This window comes from Gossypium hirsutum, chromosome A02, assembly GCF_007990345.1.
Source record: "Gossypium hirsutum isolate 1008001.06 chromosome A02, Gossypium_hirsutum_v2.1, whole genome shotgun sequence".
NCBI lineage: Eukaryota > Viridiplantae > Streptophyta > Magnoliopsida > Malvales > Malvaceae > Gossypium > Gossypium hirsutum.
This window is the reverse complement of record NC_053425.1, coordinates 7958051-7978793: the sequence shown is the minus strand read 5'-3', so window position 1 is coordinate 7978793 and position 20743 is coordinate 7958051. Positions and strand designations below refer to the sequence as shown.

At 33.8% G+C, this 20743-nt stretch overlaps 1 protein-coding gene and 1 long non-coding RNA gene across 2 annotated transcripts; one reads left to right on the top strand and one right to left on the bottom strand.

The window, feature by feature from the left end:
* The first annotated feature begins 1562 nt into the window (after nt 1-1562).
* Nucleotides 1563-4676, top strand: LOC107933241 (acetate/butyrate--CoA ligase AAE7, peroxisomal). The gene is made up of 3 exons (XM_016865398.2): nt 1563-1867; nt 2723-3313; nt 3574-4676. The coding sequence occupies exons 1-3, from the start codon at nt 1655-1657 to the stop codon at nt 4468-4470; spliced, it is 1701 nt and encodes a 566-aa protein (XP_016720887.1). The 5' UTR covers nt 1563-1654; the 3' UTR covers nt 4471-4676.
* A 6891-nt stretch (nt 4677-11567) lies between these two features.
* LOC121215457 (uncharacterized) lies at nt 11568-20435 on the bottom strand. The gene is made up of 10 exons (XR_005911280.1): nt 20345-20435; nt 20064-20148; nt 19137-19245; nt 17500-17613; nt 17250-17321; nt 17099-17167; nt 16975-17007; nt 12025-12165; nt 11690-11934; nt 11568-11610 (listed from the first exon to the last, which is right to left on the bottom strand). It is a non-coding gene; the product is annotated as an uncharacterized lncRNA (long non-coding RNA).
* Between the last annotated feature and the right edge of the window lie 308 nt (nt 20436-20743).

Sequence of the window (20743 nt, the reverse complement as noted above, 5' to 3'; positions counted from 1 at the left end):
CAATTCCTCAAAGTATGCATGAGGACTCGAACCCAGAACCCCAAGCTAAATTAACACACAGCATCCACTAGACCAACAGGCCCATTCTAACATTAAAACGCAGAAACACACACGTAAATGGTCAAGCTACGCACTAACCTTAAATGCAAACCCCAAAACTTTTAACCCCAAAGTCCGGGGTGTTACACATAGTGTGTCTTTACATGTAACCATAACATTTCCTTTAAATCAATGTTCACATGAGTTGTGAAATGGGCCTGCTCACACGAGCTATGAAATGGGCTTGCTCACACGAGCTGTGAAATGGGCCTACTCATACAAGCTGTGACATGGGCCTACTCACACGAGCTGTGGGTCGGAATGTAAGGTACACGAGTTGTGGAGAATCTGCAATAAATGCAAGACCTTAGCCATCAGTAGAACATTCAAGACCAGTACTCGAAACATAAAACCCCTAATGACATGTCATTTGTATCCTAAGAATTTTTAAGGTTCAATTAGGCCTCGATATCCGTCAATTCATTATAGCGTGAATAAATTCATATTTTGATTCATTTATATTGAAAAAACTCATTAAACATTCAATTTATATAACATTAATATGATCACAATTCATACAGACTTACCTCGATAATTAGGGGCGTAGTAGTAAAATCGAACTAGTCTGAAGCTTTAGCTTTTCCTTGATTTAAGTCCAAACGTGGTTTATCTTTATCTAAATGGATAATTTCAATCAATTAAGTACTTCTAGAATTCAATTTAATCCATAATTATCGATATTGGTATAGCAACTTGCATGATTGTCCAATTGATCATATTCGTGGACGTTCCTATAAAGAAACACTTATGATACTAAAACTTATGCCTTATTAAGCATGTTATCTTATTTTGAAATTGGTTTATTCTATAGCAACAAATGCTCGTCACAATAAGAGTTTCAATGAAGCGAGTTTAGTCATTAGTAAAGTCGCAGTAAATAAGGGAATTAGCCTGAAAAGATTAAAACCTTGAGCTTGAGAACGGAGTTATTTGATAAAAAGACCCATTTGTCATGTAACTTTTGTATTGAAAGATCTTAAATTTGAACCATTTGACCACTTCAAGATGACATGACACTATTTTTTTTGCATGTCATATCAACAAATAATTTAATAATTATGAAAAATAAAAATAAAACTCAAAAAAATTATAAAAAGTTTCAAAAAGCAGTATGAAACATATTTAGATTGCCATGCATGTTGTCATATTTTAGATAATATTTTTGTTAAGAAAAATAATTTTACTTAATGATCAAATTTGACTCTTTTTAAAAGATATATTATCAAATTTAACTATAAAAATGGATCAAATTTAATTATAAAAAATGTAAACATTAAAAAAATAAATTTAATATTTTTTTGATATTATCGATTAAATTCAAAATAAAAAAAGTAGAACTTTCTAAATATTATTTTTTTAAGTAATAAAAAAGGAATAATGGTATTTTCTTCAACAGTTCACGTGGCGCCTTCGACGCAATTCCCCATATAATAAATATTACAGCCTTTATAAATCTGCTTCAGAAGTGCAACAAATAAGATCGATCCAAAGAAAAAAAAAAAAGAATCCAACAAATAAGGAAGATTCTAAGAGAGTTTAGTGAAAATCGACGGCGATGGCGATTAGAGATATCGACGATCTTCCGAAGAAGGCAGCCAACTACACGGCGTTGACGCCGTTGTGGTTCTTGGAACGAGCCGCTAAGGTTCATCCGTCCAGAAAAGCGGTGGTCCATGGATCTCATACTTACACGTGGCTCCAAACTTACCAGCGCTGCTGTCGCTTGGCCTCAGCTCTCGCTAAACGCTCCGTCGGAGCCGGTAGCACGGTAATCAAAATAATCACCCGTTGCTAATGCGTTTCTTAGTTCTGCTTTTTTGCTTGCTGAGTTTCAAAAATATAGAGAATGAAATATATGCTTAAATATTTAGTTTCGTCTCCTTTTTAAGTTTTTTTAGTTGCTAATATAGAAAGAATGAAGCTTAGTTTATTAAATTTCAAATTTATGTCTATAAATATTAAGGTATATTTGTATTGGTCGATGTTTATATTATTTTCATCATTTTCTTTTTGGTTTGTTAAGCTTTAAATGAGTCCTTGTTATTCTTCATCCCTCAAAAGAAAATCAAATGCACCTGTAAATAAATTTATTTATATGTGTATGAAGATGGAAATTAGGGGGTTAAGGAACAAATATATATCATCACAGTATTTAATATAAATTTTGCATTTTAGTTTTTTGATGCCTGTAATTTTAGAAATATTTGTTGTTTAATTTAATTTAATTCATAAGAATTTTACCATATACTTTTTAATTTTATTATGAGAAATTAATATAATATTATTTGAACTAATATTTTTCTTCAACTCATAAATAAAAATATAATCCATTCCAAGACACTCAGTCCAATTAAATTAAGATTCAGTCAACATATAATTTATATTATTAATATCATAATATACTTGAATTTAATTAGTCAATCTTTTTATGTTTGGAATAAGTCAATAATAAAAGTATAAAACTAGGTTGGATAACCTTTTTCTTATAATAGAATACTGAGATTTGATATTTAGGAATCGTTGAAAAAGATAAAACCCAATATTAATTCATTAAAATTAAAAGTCTCAGTGAAAATAAATTATTTTATATATTATCTGGTTCAGCAATTTCTACCATTGGCAGGTGGCTGTGATTGCACCAAATATCCCTGCAACCTATGAAGCTCATTTTGGAATTCCCATGTGTGGTGCTGTAATAAACCCTGTCAATATTCGCCTAAATGCATCCACCATTGCTTTCCTCTTGGGCCATTCCCAGTCTGCCACTGTCATTGTGGACCAAGAGTTCTTCACTTTGGCAGAGGATTCATTGAAAATCATGAAGGAGAAAAGCCAAGGCCATTTCAACCCTCCACTTCTGGTTGTCGTCGCCGATGAAGCCTGCGATCCCGAAGCACTTCGATATGCTTTGAGGCAAGGAGCCATTGAGTACGAAAAGTTCTTAGAAAGTGGTGACCCTGACTTTGCTTGGAAACCTCCCCAGGATGAATGGCAAAGTATAGCTTTGGGTTATACTTCGGGCACAACAGCCAGCCCTAAAGGAGTAGTTTTACATCACCGAGGGGCGTATTTAATGTCCTTGTGTAATCCTCTTGTATGGGGGATGAATGAAGGAGCTATATACTTGTGGACTCTTCCCATGTTCCATTGCAATGGTTGGTGTTTCACTTGGGCAATTGCGGCTCTTTGTGGAACAAATATATGTCTTCGACAGGTAATTTCCATGCAAATTAGCTTATTTGTTCCATATTCATTTATTCTTGGTGTGGCTCTAGGCATAAATTCATTGAAACTATCAAGTTATATATATTTCGGTCTTCCATTACTCGAACTCAAATGTGTTTGGCGGGTCATATTTCTACATCTCTGTTTGAATTTGTGTTGAATATCAGTCTTGAGGATACTTTAAAAAATGAAGAGTCAAAGCAACATAGGTACAATTATAGCTTGTTACTTACTGATTTGCATTTGCAGGTAACAGCAAAGGGAGTCTACTCGGACATCGCAAAGCATGGGGTGACTCACTTCTGTGCTGCACCTGTGGTGCTCAATACCATAGTTAATGCCGCACCAGAGGACACAATTCTGCCCCTCCCCCATGTTGTTCACGTAATGACAGCCGGTGCTGCTCCGCCTCCCGCTGTTCTCTTTGCAATGTCTCGAAAAGGCTTCCGAGTCACCCACACTTATGGTCTCTCAGAAACCTATGGTCCTTCTACAATTTGTGCCTGGAAGCCTGAATGGGACTCACTACCACCCGATACCCAAGCTCGTCTAAATGCACGTCAAGGTGTTCGATACACTACTTTAGAATGCCTAGATGTGATCAGTACCAAAACCGGTGAACCTGTCCCTGCCGATGGAAAAACCATGGGAGAAATAGTGATGCGTGGCAATGTCGTGATGAAGGGCTACTTAAAGAACCCGAAAGCAAACGAGGAGACATTTGCAAACGGCTGGTTCCACTCTGGGGATCTTGGTGTGAAGCATCAAGATGGGTACATTGAAATAAAAGATAGGTCAAAGGACATCATCATATCTGGAGGCGAAAACATCAGTAGCGTTGAGGTTGAAAATAGTCTATACTTGCACCCTGCAGTGTTGGAGGCATCAGTGGTAGCTAGGGCAGATGAACGGTGGGGAGAATCGCCCTGCGCTTTCGTGACATTGAAGCCGGAGGTCAACAAATCGGATGAACAGTGGTTAGCAGAGGACATAATGAAGTTTTGCAAGTCCAAGATGCCTGCTTACTGGGTTCCTAAATCAGTGGTGTTTGGTCCACTGCCAAAAACAGCTACAGGGAAGATTCAGAAGCATGTGCTAAGAGCCAAGGCACAACAGCTGGGACCTGTCAAGCTGAGTAAGTTATAACTCTGAAAACTATTTTCATATAAATTTTGATAAGTTGACGATTCATGTAAGATAATAAACAGATTCTAACATAAAGGTGTATCATGTCCTGTTTAAATTATTTTTCCTATCATATCATGTATGGTGTAATGTGTTGAAAGTTGCGGTATTATTTTTGTTCCAATTGTGATTCATATTGACTTGAAGAAAGAAATTAAGTTGATTCACGTGTGAAATGGAGCAATAATTTGAAGAATGAATTTTTAAGAATGTTCATGATACAAACATCCCATGGGTTTTTCGTAATTTTCATCATTTGAATGAGAGGTTTTACTTTATAAATGAGGGGGTTAGAATATGGACATTCACATTTATTTGTAACACTTCCTTTTGAATGTCCACTAGAGAAAATTGTGCCTCATAAAAACCTAATGAAGGAAAAAGAATACACAATGGGATAAAAACCTAATGAAGGAAAAAGAATACACAATCTCCTATTGCAAGTTGCCTCGTTAAAAACCTTTACTAGGAAAACTCAGTGGGACAAAACATTGGTTAAAGGAAAAGAGTACGTTTTAGACTCCCCCTAATGACAACATCACATTATATCTTTGAGTTGACGCATTCCAATCTTGTTTCGTAGTCTTTCAAATGTTGAAGTTGGCAATGCCTTGGTAAAAAGATCTGCTAAATTATCACTAGAACGAATTTGTTGAACTTCTATATCTCATTTCTTCTCAAGATCATGAGTGAAGAATAATTTTGGTAAAATATGTTTCGTTCTGTCACCTTTGATATAACCACCCTTTAATTGAGCTATACATGCTGCATTATCTTCGTATAAGATAGTTGACATATTTTCCTGTAAAGGCAAATTACATATCTTCTGGATATGTGGGGTTAATAACCTTAGCCAAACACACTCTCGACTTGCCTCATGCATTGCAACTATTTCAGCATGATTTGAAGAGGTAGCAGCTAATGTTTGCTTTGTCGAACGCCATGATATGACAGTACCTCCACATGTAAATAGATATCCCGTTTGAGATTGACCTTTATGTGGATCCGATAAATATCTAGCATTAGCATGACTGATAAACTATAATATATACATATTTTTACCCCATGCTTGGCATATTTATAAATGTTTTTTCCTTGATTTTAGTGAATTCGATGCTCCTAATCCTTTAATTTCATGTTTTATATTCAGGAGAGCTTAGGATAGCAAAAATAGCAAGAAACGGACCAAAAACGGACAAATTGGGCCTAAATCAGTATTTCACACAGCCTAGGCACTTCCACACGGGTGATCCACACGCCCGTGTGTCATGGCCGTGTCAACTAAGAACCAACTCAGTATTATACACGGCCTAAGCACCGTCACACGAGCGTGGCATACGGCCGTGTCTCTGCCGAGCCTAAGCCTAGTTCTATTTGAAAAAGAACACTTTTAAGGGTTTTGAAGCATTCTAAAGCCTATATAAACACCCTAAAAGAGGATTAGGGGAGACACACAGAGTTGGAGGCAGAAAATATTCAAGAACAGCCATCGGAATCACCTCGGAGCCAGGATCTAAATCAAGACTGAAAATTTCCATCCAATTTTCTAGAAGTTCTTTAAGTTTCTTTATGTTTTGTTGTTTTCCAAACTTTGAGATATTTTCCATTATTATTATGATCTAAACTCCCTAAATACCAAAGGGAGATGAACCCTATGACAAATCTTATTACTATTTAAATTATATGATAAAGACTTATTCTTATTCTTAATTGTAAGTTTTAAATTCTTGTTTTAATATTCCAGGGTATTAATTCAAGTTTTGATGTACTTATTCAGTGGAGCAAAAGTCCCTGTGTAAGAGTAGATCATCCATAATTAAATGGAGTTGAATGCAATCCTAGAGATAGGATGACATAAATCTGTCGGATTAGAGTCAAATCTACTAAGGGAATCCATAGATCGAGTTAATGCGACAATTGGAGTTTTAATTAGAAAGAGATTTTAATTAATTAACCTAAAGTCAGTTGTTCTTATTCTCGAGAGAGATACTAACATAAATTAGGGATTTCTACGGATTAAGTTAAGTGAATAAATTGTCTTTTTCAGAAGTAATAAGTGAAGTCTAGGTGGATTCTTCCTTAGGTATTGTCTTCTCCATTGGTTTTTCCTAAAGTATTTTCCAAACTTCATCTTTGTCTTAATCTTTGTTAATTAGATAAATAGTTTTAGTTTAAAAACACACTTTAATTCTTAAGCTAGATAATAAAAAGATAGTAATTACTAGTACTTTTAGTTCTCATGGATACGATATTTCCGGTCTCACCATAACTATACTACTGTTCGATAGGTGCACTTGCCTTAAGTCAAATTTTTAGTTAGTTACACGACCATCAATAACTAACTAATAGGTATTTTGAATTATTTGAATAAAATAACCCCATATCAATTGTCCCTCTGAGATATCTAAATACATATTTAATTCCATTCCAATGTCTACGTGCTGGAAAAGAACTAAATCTTACTAACAAGTTTACAGCAAAAGCTATATCAGGTCTTGTGTTGTTTGCAAGATACATCAATACTCCAATGGCACTTAGATATGGTACTTTAGGACCAAGAAACTCTTCATCATTCTCGTAAGGACGAAATTTATCTTTATTCACATCTATCAATCGTACAATCATCAGACTAAATTGAAAGAAACTTGAGATTAGGGTTTTACCATGAATATTCAATGTTTAAGGAGAATATGATAGGAAATTGAATAAAAATGAAGTATGAAATTGAGTGACAAAAATAAATGTGTTAATTAGCATTAAATTGAAAATTTAGGTTTGGATTAAATAAAAATTCAATTATTCATTATGAATTGTTATTGTATTAATAGTACGAATTGTTTAATTTCCGTAGCTAATGTAGTACCAGAGACATCGACAAAGAAAGGAAAAGAAAAGGTGGATGAGGAGTAATCTGAAAAATTACGATTTGTATTTCTATAAACCAAACTTAAAAATTTTATTTGCATTTATTAGATAGAGGTAAGTATTACTATCATTGTATTGAATCAAGTTGAGTTGTGATTATTTGAATTGCAATGTATATTGACTGTTATCTGAAAATTTAAGTGAAATAAATACCCTATTAACAGTTTCGGGCTAGGTTGGATATAATTGGCATGCCATAGGATTGGAAGTGTATAGGGATACTTCGACCTTAGGTCGATGAGGCACTAATAGTGTCATACTGTTACTTCGACTTTGTGTCGATGAGGCACTTCGTGTGTCGTACTATTTTTGTTACTTAGGTTTAATCCGGTGAGGTACTATGTACCGTACTACTACTGTTTACTTCAGTAAAGCCGATAAGGCATATTGTGCCGTATTGGTGTGTTGGTTGGATCCGTGTATCCGCCAAAGTCTGAATTATGTTAATAGGGGTAAATTACCACACTGGAAAATTACATGACTATGCTACTGTATTGGAAATCGACTGTTATTGATGGATATATAATTGAACTTAATGTTTCATTGAGAAAGAACTTGAATATAATTAGTGCTATTAGATTTGAAAGTAGTAGTTTAAATGCATTTTGTGTTAATAAATGTTTAAGTGTTGGTTTATAGAAATACCACTAAGTGAATACTCAGCGTACCATTTGTTTCCGTGCGCAGGTTAGGTACGAAAGTGACTAACAACTCAGCATCCAAGACAAGCCCAAACTCAAATACTTGGTGACGTATTTTATTTTGAAAAAAGGCATGTACCTAAGTTGTCTTTTGCAAGTCGTTTTGAATGTGAATGTTAATAGTGTAAATGATGACATTGGTTAACTTTTATATGTAGACTTAAGTATTATAAAATGGTCTTTTACATAGTTTATTTGATTTGATTATGAACGGTATCAAAGTATACTATTTGAAAGTTCTTATGTTAAATACTTATTAATACACTCGAGATAGATCGTTACATTGGTGGTTTTAGTGTGTAATTGATGTATTTAATCATGTTTTGGACTGGTTGAAAGATTTGATTTTAAGTTGCTTGTTATTAAATTTTACAGGGTTGGTAAACTTAGACTATAAGGTTCATTTTGAGTCCACACAGCCTGGCACACGGGCATGTGAACAGACCATGTGAGACACACGGCCCTTACACGGGCATGTGAGTAGACCGTGTGTCTCCTGCATCTAAAAATTTGGTGAACAGAATTCTAAGGTATGGCCATACGAGCAGAGACACGGGCGTGTGTCTTAGCCATGTGAAGTACACGACCACAGTACACGGGCATGTGTCTGGCCGTGTGAAAACTGCACTAGGTTCGGATTGAAAATAAATCCAGACGGGTTAAGCATACGAGCGTGTGTCTTGGCTGTGTGAAAATACTTTGTTCATGAACAATAAGTCAAAGAAGTACACAGGTAAAGGACATGGCGTGTCCCAACTGTGTGAGTCACACGGGGTGACAACACAGGCGTGTGGTACTGTTCATTAAAAGAAATTTTGGAAATTTTATTAAAATTTTTATAAGCTTCTGATTAGGTCCCAATTTGTTCTTAACATCTTCATTGGGCCCCGAATGTCCATTTAAGAATCAATAAGATAAAATATTGAACTTTATAATAATTAATTTATATGATTCGTGTTATAAACTGTAGTGACCGGTAATGCTCCGTAATCCTATTTCGATGTCGAAAAAGGGTTAAGGGGTATTACATCCATCTTTTAAATGTTCGATCTGCAGGCCAAGACAAAATTTTGTTTTTCTAAGATCTTTCATCTCAAATTCTTTCTTTAAGTAATTTACTACATTTTGAAGCTCTTCAAGAGTTCTAATAATATTTAGATCATCAACATAAATAACAATTATCACAAAGTTTAATTCAGACCTTTTTATGAAAACACATGGATAGATTGGATCGTTTTTATAACCTTCATTTAACAAATATTCACTAAGACAATTGTACCGCATACGTCCAGATTGTTTTAATTCATATAAACTTTTCTTTAATCTGATTAAGCAATTTTCCCGGGAAACCCTATAGTCTTCAGGGATTTTAAATCCTTCTGGGATTTTCATATAAATTTCATTATCAAGTGTACCATATAAATAGGCTGTAACAACATCCATTAGATGTATGTCAAGTTTTTCAAGTACTTCTAGACTAATAAGGTATCTAAACGTGATTGCATCCACCACAGAAGAATATGTCTCTTCATAATCACTGTCAGACCTTTGTGAAAATCCTTGTGCTACAAGTCGTGCTTTATATGTTACGACTTCATTTTTCTCATTTCGTTTTCGTACAAATATCCATTTATATCCTACCATCTTTACATATTTAGATGTTTGGACTATAGGTCCAAAAACCTCACGTTTACAAAGTGAATTGAATTCTGCTGGAATTGCGTCTTTCCATTTTGGCCAATCTTTTCTATTTATACATTCCTCAATAGACTTAGGCTCAGGATTCTCATTTTCTTTTGCTATTTCATTAGCAACATTATAAGCAAAATTATTGTCGACAACTATATTTTTTCGGTTCCATCTTTTTCCTGAAGTAACATAGTTTATTAAGATTTCTTCGTTATCACCATTTTCAGGCACCTGAACCTCTTCTAGGGTTTTTTTTATTAGTTATATCTTTGGCCTTTTCTTGAGCACTTACCTCCACAATATTATCATCACTATAGGAAAATAGACTTTTAGCGGGTTTTTTTTGCCTTTAGCGGCGTTTTTAAGCGCTGCTAAAAGTATTAGCGGCGCTTGGGACGTCACTATATGTAACGCCGCTAAAGATCATGACCTTTACCGGCGCTTTTTTAAAAAACGCCGCTAATTTGCCCAGTTTTGCAATATGTATTTTTGCACTTATATCCAACCCTCCTGCAAGAAATTGAACCAAAAACAGCAAATATACCATGAAATCCAACCAAAACCCGTAAATTTAAATAATACAAAATTATACGAAAAATATATTATATAAATTGTAAATGAATATTCAAAATATTCTTACAATAATGTTAAAAGTTACAAGAAAACAAATGTCTAAGATGGCGGATTTTGAAATTGCTGGAACATAGTCATCATAGACTGAAGCTGTAGCTGGAGTTCATTGTATTTTCTGTTCTGCTCCGCCTCCCTCGCTGCTGCCTCAGCCTCCTGCGCTGCTGCCTCCGCTCTAAGTTGAGAAATTTGCTCATCTGTGCTAGCTTGTATCTGAACTATCCGATCTTTAGCCTCTGAACTTCAGCTTGACTTTGACTCCCGGAAGGCATGTATTGGTGCGAGGTGGATCCAAAATATTGGGTCGGGTTAACACCAGATCCTTGAAATCTAACCCGACCATACCTTTCAGGACCCAAAACTTCATTAATAATTCTGTTATCAATATCCTCAAAATTAACAGAACTATCAGTCGAAGCAGTCGCTTCATACTCTACCTTCTTATCTTTTAGTTTCTCCTAATAAATCAGTCAAAGAGTTAGAAACGAAATATACAATAAAAAAGAATACAACATAACATTATATAAAAGTGACAAATTAAAACATTAGAATTAAATATTATAAATATTTATAATGAAATCAAATTTTATTAAGTAAATATACCATAATTTCTGCAGCCTCAAATGTCATCGGAGTTCCATCTTTTTTCCTGTGCGTAATGTCAAAAAGCTGAAGGCGTCCAACTTTTTGACCAGACGAGGCTTCCTACAATATAGTAGTAAAAATATTATTTAATAGTAGAAAGTCATTAATACTTGATAGAATTAATAAATCCATAGTACCGCGGCCTGAGCTACACAAGCAAAACTTCTCGACCCTGCCGTGTGCGTAAATTTTTGTTTTTGCCTGCTGCTTGTTCCAACTCGCTCACGGTCTTACATAATGAAATTATTATTACGTATATAGTAAATACTAAAAACCAAAAAATTTATAAGAGTTTGCAAGTACATAATACCTCTCCTTTCTTCGAATTCCAAAATCGAACCGCATCTTCCCATTGGTACCTCAGCATTCCCGGTGGGACATTTTGCAATTTTTCTTCGAGGCTTATGTGTTTTTTTAAATATTCTTTTTTCAAACTGCTTTTATGGTCTCTCCGTTTTTTACCCAATGCCTTCTTGATATAGGCATCAGAGACCTCTAAAGCAAACCTCTCCTAAAAAACACAAGTTTAGGAATTAAATATAAATGAAACTTAAACCAAAGTATTATAAATTACATTAACGTTTTGTTACCTTAATATTAGAGAGAGCTTGATTTTTATTGCTATCCGGCATGTTATGCCATGATTCGTAGTTGATGGGCAACATATTGGCATTTCGTGCTATAATGCCCAAATAGCCTGCTAAAAGTCGAGCTTCTTGTCCAACAGGCTGACCATGGCTGTTTCTAGTTACTTTGACACGCTTGACAGATTTTAAGTTATATAAATCTGTTAAGAGCGTACGTCCTCGACCTCTGCGCGTCCCACCATTTTCAGCTAAAAAATAATGTATTATTACTATATTGAAATTTAAAAATAAATCAGTAATAAAATTTAATACAATTTGTAAAATAAACTTAACATTACTTTGAAATTCCACAGACTCGTCAAGTGTCTCCGGCACACTTGAAGATCCAACAACTGTCTGCTGTTCAGTACTTACTTCTTCCGAATTTGTAGTATTCTATATAATACTAAGATCTCTTAATCTTCTTCTAGGCATTTTTCCTGCAACACATAAAATAGTTAAAATCTTAGTAAGAAATAACACCAATAGTAAATATAAAATAGTTAAATTATATTACATGACCAATGTTAAAATTATAACATTACATATTAAAAAAAATCATAAAATCTTACTACATCATAAATCATAAATATCTTCGTCCACATCCTGACGAACCCATTGAAATTGTGTACTAGTACTAGGGATATTTTCATTTAAGTTTTGTTCTGGAAAAGGCAAAGTTTTTGATCTTTCAACGATGTCATCCCTACTTCCATTCCCCATGTCAAACAAGTCTCTAGGGGTGTTTCGAAGTACAACGTACCAACCCTCATCAATTGGATCTTTCGAGTAAAAAACTTGTTTAACTTGAGAAGAAAATACATACGGCTCGTCTATCAAATGTTCTCCAGTGTGAATTAATCGAGAGAAATTCACTATTGTAAAACCAAACTAATCATTTTTAATTCCGCGAGCAGTATTAGCATCAGCCCAATCACATCGAAATAAGACAACTTTCCATTTTTCATAGTAATCCAACTCAATAATGTCGTTTAGAAGTCCGTAATACTCCACATTTCCCTCGACAGGATTACTGTCCCTAGCACTAGCGTAACTTGTAATTAAAGAATTAACAACTACTCCACAATTTTGAGTTCTCCTCAATCTCTCGCGATATTTGGTATGAAATCTGAATCCATTCATGATGAAGCCACTATATCTTTTTACTACTCGATTCGGAGCTTGAGAAAGCCATTTAACTTCGTCATTAACGACATTCCTACTCCATACCTATTGAATCAAAAGTAAATTGAGTAACTGTAAATGTTATGAGAAAACATTATTATTTGTCACTAAAATGTTGAGTTGCATACCGTTTGGCTTAACTATTCAAGAAAAGATTCTGCGAATAACCTATTAATCTCGCGATGTTGTAATCTTCGTGAGCGTGAACGAGATCTTAAGACTTGTTTGTACTCACTATGTTAAAAACATGTTTAATTCGTTAAAAAATAAACAAATCAAAAAAAGATGAATATTTATCATATTCTAGAACTTACTTGCGTAATTGTTCAAGTGCATTGTGCTGGAAAAGAACATATCTATGTGCTTGTATCCAATATCGGTCATCTAATTCTGCAATTTCAACTTTGCCGATTGGTTCTCCATAACTTTGAAATAAATAAGTTTTGGCCAAGCTAGGATCATTGAGTTCGGCATTTCTACATGGTCTATTCAATCTTGTTTCAACATCTTCTAAATATCTAGAACAGAATGTCATACACTCCTCTGCCAAGTAGCCTTCAGCAATTGATCCTTCCGGATAACGCTTGTTACGGCAATAAGACTTCAATTTGCTTAGGAACCTAAACACCATATACAACATTATCAAAACTGGTAACTATAGGTATAAAGGTGAATGCCTTTGAAATAAATTAGCACCTTTCAATTGGATACATCCAACGATAGAAAACTGGCCCACCAATTATTGCTTCACGAGGGAGATGAATGACAAGGTGCACCATAATTGTGAAGAAGGAAGGTGGAAAGATCTTCTCCAAATTGCATAATGTCAAAGCAGTTCGATCTTGTACTTTTTCAAGTTCTTCAACATTCAGAACTTTGCCACAAATTGCTTTCATTATATTGGACAGTTCAATTATACAGGACGTTACCTTCTTTGACATACAGCACCGTAAAGCAACTGGAAGTAGATCTTGCATCAAGATGTGATAGTCATGTGATTTTAATGAATATATTCTTCGATCTTTAAGACTTACACATCGAGATATATTTGATGCATACGCATCCGGAACTTTTATATCCTTCAACACCGTGCAGAACATTTCTTTCTCTTCCATTGACATTGTAAAAATTGTAGGCGACAACCAATATTTTCCATTAGGACGTACTTGGGGATGAATATCACGCCTAATTCCCATGTGAACTAAATCAAGTCGACTCTGAAGATTATCTTTTGATTTACCATCGACGTTCAAAATTGTCTGGATGATGTTCTCACAGACATTCTTCTCAATATGCATCACATCAAAATTGTGGCGTAATATGTGATGCTCCCAATAAGGCAACTCAAAAAAAATACTTCTTTTCTTCCACAAGTCCGTCTCATTAGGGTCATCCTCCTCGTCAGATTCATCCCTCGATCGTCTATTTGTTTGCCTGTTAGATGGTTGATTCAGCTTCCCATAACTGAAATCCATATCTTTTAACATGAATAAGATTTCAGATCCAATGGTCTACTCAGGAGCTTTTTTCAACTCTTCAGTACCGTCAAATAAAGCCCTCTGAAATCTATAGCTATGATTTTCATCTAACCACCGACGATACCCCATATAGTAGAACTTCTTCCCATTATATAACCACTGTGAACACATTTGAGCAGCACAACAAGGACAAGCATAACGTCCTCTGGTACTCTAACCAGATAAATTCGCATATGCCGGAAAATCATTAATTATCCACAACAAAGCAACACGTAGGTAAAAGTTCTCCTTTCTCAATACATCATATGTCTCAACACCCGCCCATAATTGTTTTAACTCTTCAATAAGTGGCTACAGATATATGTCAATATCATTTCCGGGGCCTTTCTCTCCGGGGATAATCATAGATAATATCAAAGAAGATTGCTTCATGCAGAGTCATGGAGGCAAATTATAAGGAACAAGGACCACAGGCCAAGTACTGTACGAGGTGCTCATGATTTTAAAAGGATTAAATCCGTCAGATGCTAACCCGAGCCTTACACTCCGAGGATCACTTGCAAAGCTTGGAAATTTATTGTCAAATGATTTCTATGCTAAAGAATCTACAGGATGTCTTAATAATCCATCATCCGTTCATTGATCATGATGCCACGTCATAAACTCAGCTGTCTTTGACGACATGAATAGCCTTTGAAGCCTTGGGATTAGCGGGAAATATCGCAAAATCTTGTTCGGCTTCCTTATTGACTGTGGCCCATATTTATCCTCATTAACATCTTCTGCATCTCTATTCATCCAATGAGATTTACCGCAAACATGACAAGACTGTTGATTTCTCCGATCACCCCAATACAACATGCAACCATTTGGGCAACTATGAATTTTGTTGTACCCAAAGCCCAAATCTTTTATCACTTTCTTCATTTCTTTACATGATTGAGGGATTTTTGCAAACGGGAACATTTCTCTCAAAAGCTCTAACAGCATTGTCAAAGAGTTTCCAGTCCACCCTCACAAACATTTTAAGTGGAAAAAGCGAATACAGAATGACATTTTCGAAAATTTTGATCCCTCATAAAGTTTTTCATTCATTTCACCAAGTAACGTGTAGAACTTTGCCGCTTCTTCATTCGGTTGTTCATCCGGTACACTTCTTCTCGTTTCTAGAAAAGTATTCCCACCGATATTATAATCATCGGATGCAATATAGTTTGGTGGAAATGATTGGAAACCTTCACTCCGCATATTAAATGCATCCCGCATCATACCTTCCATGTCATCTTCTCTAACATACTGACGGTAACCACTATAAAGATAACCCGGATTAATCGTCGAAGAGGCTCTACTAGGTGTACACTCTCCATGGAAAATCCATTTTTTATACCCCCGAATGAAGCCATCAACAATTAGATGTTCTTAGACAACTTCACGATAATGCCAATAGATATTGCCACACTTCTTACACGGGCAAAGAATCATATTCTCTTGGCTTGAATTGTGAAATGCAAAATCTAAAAAAGATTGCACTCCATTTTGATACCCGTTGCTTGCCCTTGAGAAATTCATCCAAGTCCTATCCAATTCGTAGTTGTTGAACTCTAAAGTTGGCAATAAGTTACACGGGTAAGTCGTTTATTATGTAAGTCTTGATATGATATATATTTATGTTTTATGTAAGTTATGTAGATTATGTAAGTGATGAAATTTGAACTTTAAACTATATGCTTTTAAGGAAATTATTAGATTAAACTACATGTATTAGTTAAGTTATGTAAGTTGTTATGTACGTTATGTGAGTTATGTAATTTATTTAAGTAATGATCAATATTAACACTATTTTGATAAAAAATAGTTATAATATATTTAAACAATGATCAATATTATTAAATTGATAAAATTATTTATAAGTGGCCCTTCAGTCGTTGAAATTTTTAATTCTTTTTTAAGGTCGATAGAATTATTTATAAGCTCCATAGAACTTTTTTTGAAATCTTTTTTTTATACAAATACATTTAAAAATATTAAATATTAAAATCAAACATTATTAATATAAAAAATAGTAATTTGAATATAATAATATCGAAAAACAATCGTAGTTTAATTTTTATAAGTAAATTGGAAATAAATTAAGGTTATATAAATATTTAATAGCGATAGAACTTTTTTCAAGTCTTTTTGAATTTTTTAAAATTCATCATACGTGGCGTTGTTACACATAGGGAGGATCCATTATATCTTGCAGCTCGATATAAGGCAACCCGTCAGGTTTCCAGCCTATATACTTTGAATCTTTAAAATATTTAAAATAAGGTTCGAGAGAAGGTCAGCTATTGTTGTAATTATAACGGACAAGCAAGCTACATATATAGTAATAAAATTAATTCATACTTATTCATACTTAAGTTGAATCAAATAATAATTAAGTTGAACCAAATATAAAAAAATTAATTTGGAAACAAAATAGTTCTGCTCCAAACAGAACCAGCAATTAAATCTTTACAAAATCGCAACCCCAAAATATTAATTTTTCCAAAATCATCATGATAAAACTATTATTTATTACAATTTTGAAATAAAACGTACCTGGTATACTCCACTCTCACCAGCAAATAGAGGCTAGAGTCCAAAAAGTAATATTTGTTAAGTAATTTAAAGCGAAAATGCATAGAAATAAGGAAAAAAATTTAGCAACAAAACCTGTACGTACCTAGAACAAATGTCAATGGCTGTGGTGTATTTAGTTGCACCAAATATTATTTCAAGTGCTCGATAGTACCTAGAACAGATGTAAGATTATAAGAGTAGCACCAAATATATTTCAGTTTAAGCAAATATAAAAACTTTATCTATATCAGTACCAAATATTAATTCGAAGATTAAATGGCAACTTCAGTTGAACCAATACTTGCAGGAGGAGCAGGAAGCAGTAACTGAAATACATACAACATTAATTCACTAATACAGGCACATGGAACTATATCCTAAAAGTCAAAACACAAGGAATTAAAGTATATGTACCATATTTAGTATACAATATAATTTTACTTCATATATATTACTTCATATTTAGTATACAATAAAATTATTAATATCATTTGGATGACATACAGTTTCCAAATTTATTGGGTCCATCTGCTTCAACTTCTCAAGTGCCCACTTGTACCAAGATCAAAGACACTGCCAATGAAGCTGTACACCTCAGCAAAATCTGGCAAAACTGCACTGTATAGAAAGCACACTTATCATCAATAGGACAAAGGAAACTTAAGAATGTGATGACAGGAACTACTCAAGAAGACACTGATTATCACGTGTTCTTATTCATACTTATTCATACTTCAAATAATAATTAATACTATTTTGATAAAAATTAGTTATAACTTTTAAAGACATTTAAAAATATTAAATATTAAAATCAATTGCTTCAACCCCAATCAACTGGAATTTGCCAATGACCATGAAAAACATCATAATATATTGAGTCTTACTGCAATTTACTATATCCAATATAAGCTTGCCATTCTAAATACCATTATCAGTGCCATTTTCTTCCTTCACTATAGCATTTATTACCTTCAATCAACATCTCATTTTATAATTAGAAATTGAAAAGCATTTTCAAACAAAAATATAATAATTTTTATATAAAACGTGAGCAACAAGACAATATTAAACTCTTCAATCAATCTAAGTCCACACTAAACACATAAGTTGGATAGAAACATGAAAACAAACCAAAAGAACATCTAAAAAACCAAAATGGAATCACCATTATTATGTAAACATGAAAATCATACTAAAGCAAAGACTAATTAACCTAACAAATGCTTTAAGTTTTTCTTTTCTTTTCTTTGCGCCGTTGAACATCAACTTAAAAATGCACAGCTTTAAACAAACCAACTTTGCATGTGCAGAATCATACTCCACACAACTCATAAACATTAACTTCTCCTAACCAGAATACCAACTTTATGTTTACAGAGGCCTTGACGAAAACTAACATAACTGTTGATATATAACTTATCTAATAAGAATCACAGAATATGCAGAAAGTACATGAGTATTTAGTATCAAAAGAACCATGTATTCAAAGGAAAAGAGGCAGAAAATGATCAATGTATGCAAAACTTGGTCTATATTTCAAAACTGGAGTAAAGCTTTCATCTAGTACCAAATACATACATATATAGAGACACAAACACACAGGCATACATCTTCCATTTTCACTGCAATGGAGAAAAGCTGACATAGATGGAACTTTAGAAGCAGGAAGCAGGTGCACATTGTTCTGCTTCTACTTGAAAACACTGTACACCCTAGTTTCACATGATGTCAAAAATATTCCACAAGTAAGTCCTAACAACAAGATACTGATTTACCAGATTTATTTATTCCTCATCACAGTAATCCATTATGGGCTTTATATTTTAAGCAGCAAATGAGGTCACACCCATTATGCTTGTTGCAGAACAAGAGAAATCTTAACAGTGGTAGGCTTACGTCAGTTAATTGAACACTAACCCGATCTTGAAAGTGAAGTAGAATAAATCTTGACACCCATTATGTTTTTATATTATAATATATTTAAACAATGATCAAACTTATTCATACTAGATTGCTAATCCTAGCAGAAAAAATGCATGATTCAGTTTCTAGAGATGTTGAATCTTTCATCATAAACATTAAAAACATAAAAGGAAAAACATGTTGAAAGAAACATAAATGTTAGGGAAGACAATGTTTACCTTGATTGAATTGGAAATGTTTTCTTGAGGGTTTATTTGGAGATGCTTGGGATTTATCTCTAATAATATCGACAGACTTCCCTACTCATTGCATTTGAAGAACAGAAGTCTGTTTTTGGTCAACAAAACAATCAAATGAGTTCTAAAAATAAACAAAATTTAATGCTTGGTATAATATTAATTATATTTGCTAATAACAGGTGGGAATAAACAAATAAAATGATAAAAAAAAATATAAGCTACAAGAATTACTAAAAATAAAGCTACGTCAACAATGGTATGATGAGAACGAAAATTAAAAATTCGAATTACGTAAAAAAAGAGAGAAAAATATAAAGGAGAGACAAATAAGGGGACAAAGGGCTGGTTTTGTTGGAATAACCAAAGTTGCTGGATTTTCCACTAAAAATCAGAGTTAAAATTCTAGGGAAAGACAGTAAGTAACAGTCACCCTAATGAAGACCATTGTGAGGAGAAATAGGACCAAGCTCAATACCATTAAAAGAAACAAAATATTTAACCAAGGAAACCTAGAACACCATCCAATCAGCCTAACCTTTATGGAACTCCATACGTTCAACAATGAACATAAGCTTATGTATTTGTATTTGTAAACAGAGACATGAATCAGTGATTGATTGAGTCACGTACATGATGCACAGAATTCACATAATAGAGTCACGTACATGATGCACAGAATTCACATAACAAGCAATAGGTTTATATTTTTTTTCTCGGGTCTTCATTTTCACAAGAGTTCCATCAGCAACCATTTCACCAAATAAAACAAAAAAAACGCAACTTTCTCTATAAAGGTAACCTCAAATTCATCAAATATACAATTGTATGGCATCTAAAAAAGGACCCAAAATAAACATAACCTAAATCAAAGAAACACCCGAAAGAAGAGACTTGGAAGAGCCTTACCTTGAGCTAGAGAGAGATCGGGGGAAAAAGACTTCTTTCACTGCTTCTCGAAGTGGGGACTTGCTTAAGTAAAGATAGGAATTTTCTGGGGAAAATTTGGGAGAGAAAGAGAAGGAATCAGTGAGAAAGTTAGTACCTTTTTGTTTTTCTTTCCCTAAGTCACAGTGTTAAAACTCGGGGTGAGAAAATATGTAGGTGCAAAAAGAACGAAAATTGGTTTTATTTTCCCAAATAGAACAAAAAGTAGTTGTTATGAAGATTGATTGAGAAGAAACACTAACCTCAGCCCTTGAATCGGTGAGATATGGAGGAAAGAAAATTAGGGTTTGATTTGGGGAAACTGAGGGTATAGGGGAAACTTTGTTTTGGGAAAAAATACTAAGTATCGGGGCTTACCTTGGGGATAAAGAGGATGAAAAAAAAACGACGCCGTTTAACCTATTAAAACTCAAATATTTGCGGCGTTTTTATTTAAAACGCCGGTATAGGTCAACTTTTAGTGGCGTCTTTTCTTACAAACGCCATTATAGCTCATTTTTGTGACGTTTTTTCAAAAACACCACTAATGCACAATTTTAATATTTTTTTCATTTTTAACATATATTTTTCTATGCTTTTTTATTTCAAATTTTCCTACTGAGATTATCATTCTTTTAAATTTTTTTATTTAACTTTGTAAC

Bases quoted from the DNA above. Each gene is read 5' to 3' on its own strand.
- LOC107933241 (XM_016865398.2), top strand. From the start codon at position 1,655: ATGGCGATTAGAGATATCGACGATCTTCCGAAGAAGGCAGCCAACTAC. The intron at 1,868-2,722 runs GTAATCAAAATA...TACCATTGGCAG, and splicing joins CCGTCGGAGCCGGTAGCACG to GTGGCTGTGATTGCACCAAA. The intron at 3,314-3,573 runs GTAATTTCCATG...TTGCATTTGCAG, and splicing joins CAAATATATGTCTTCGACAG to GTAACAGCAAAGGGAGTCTA.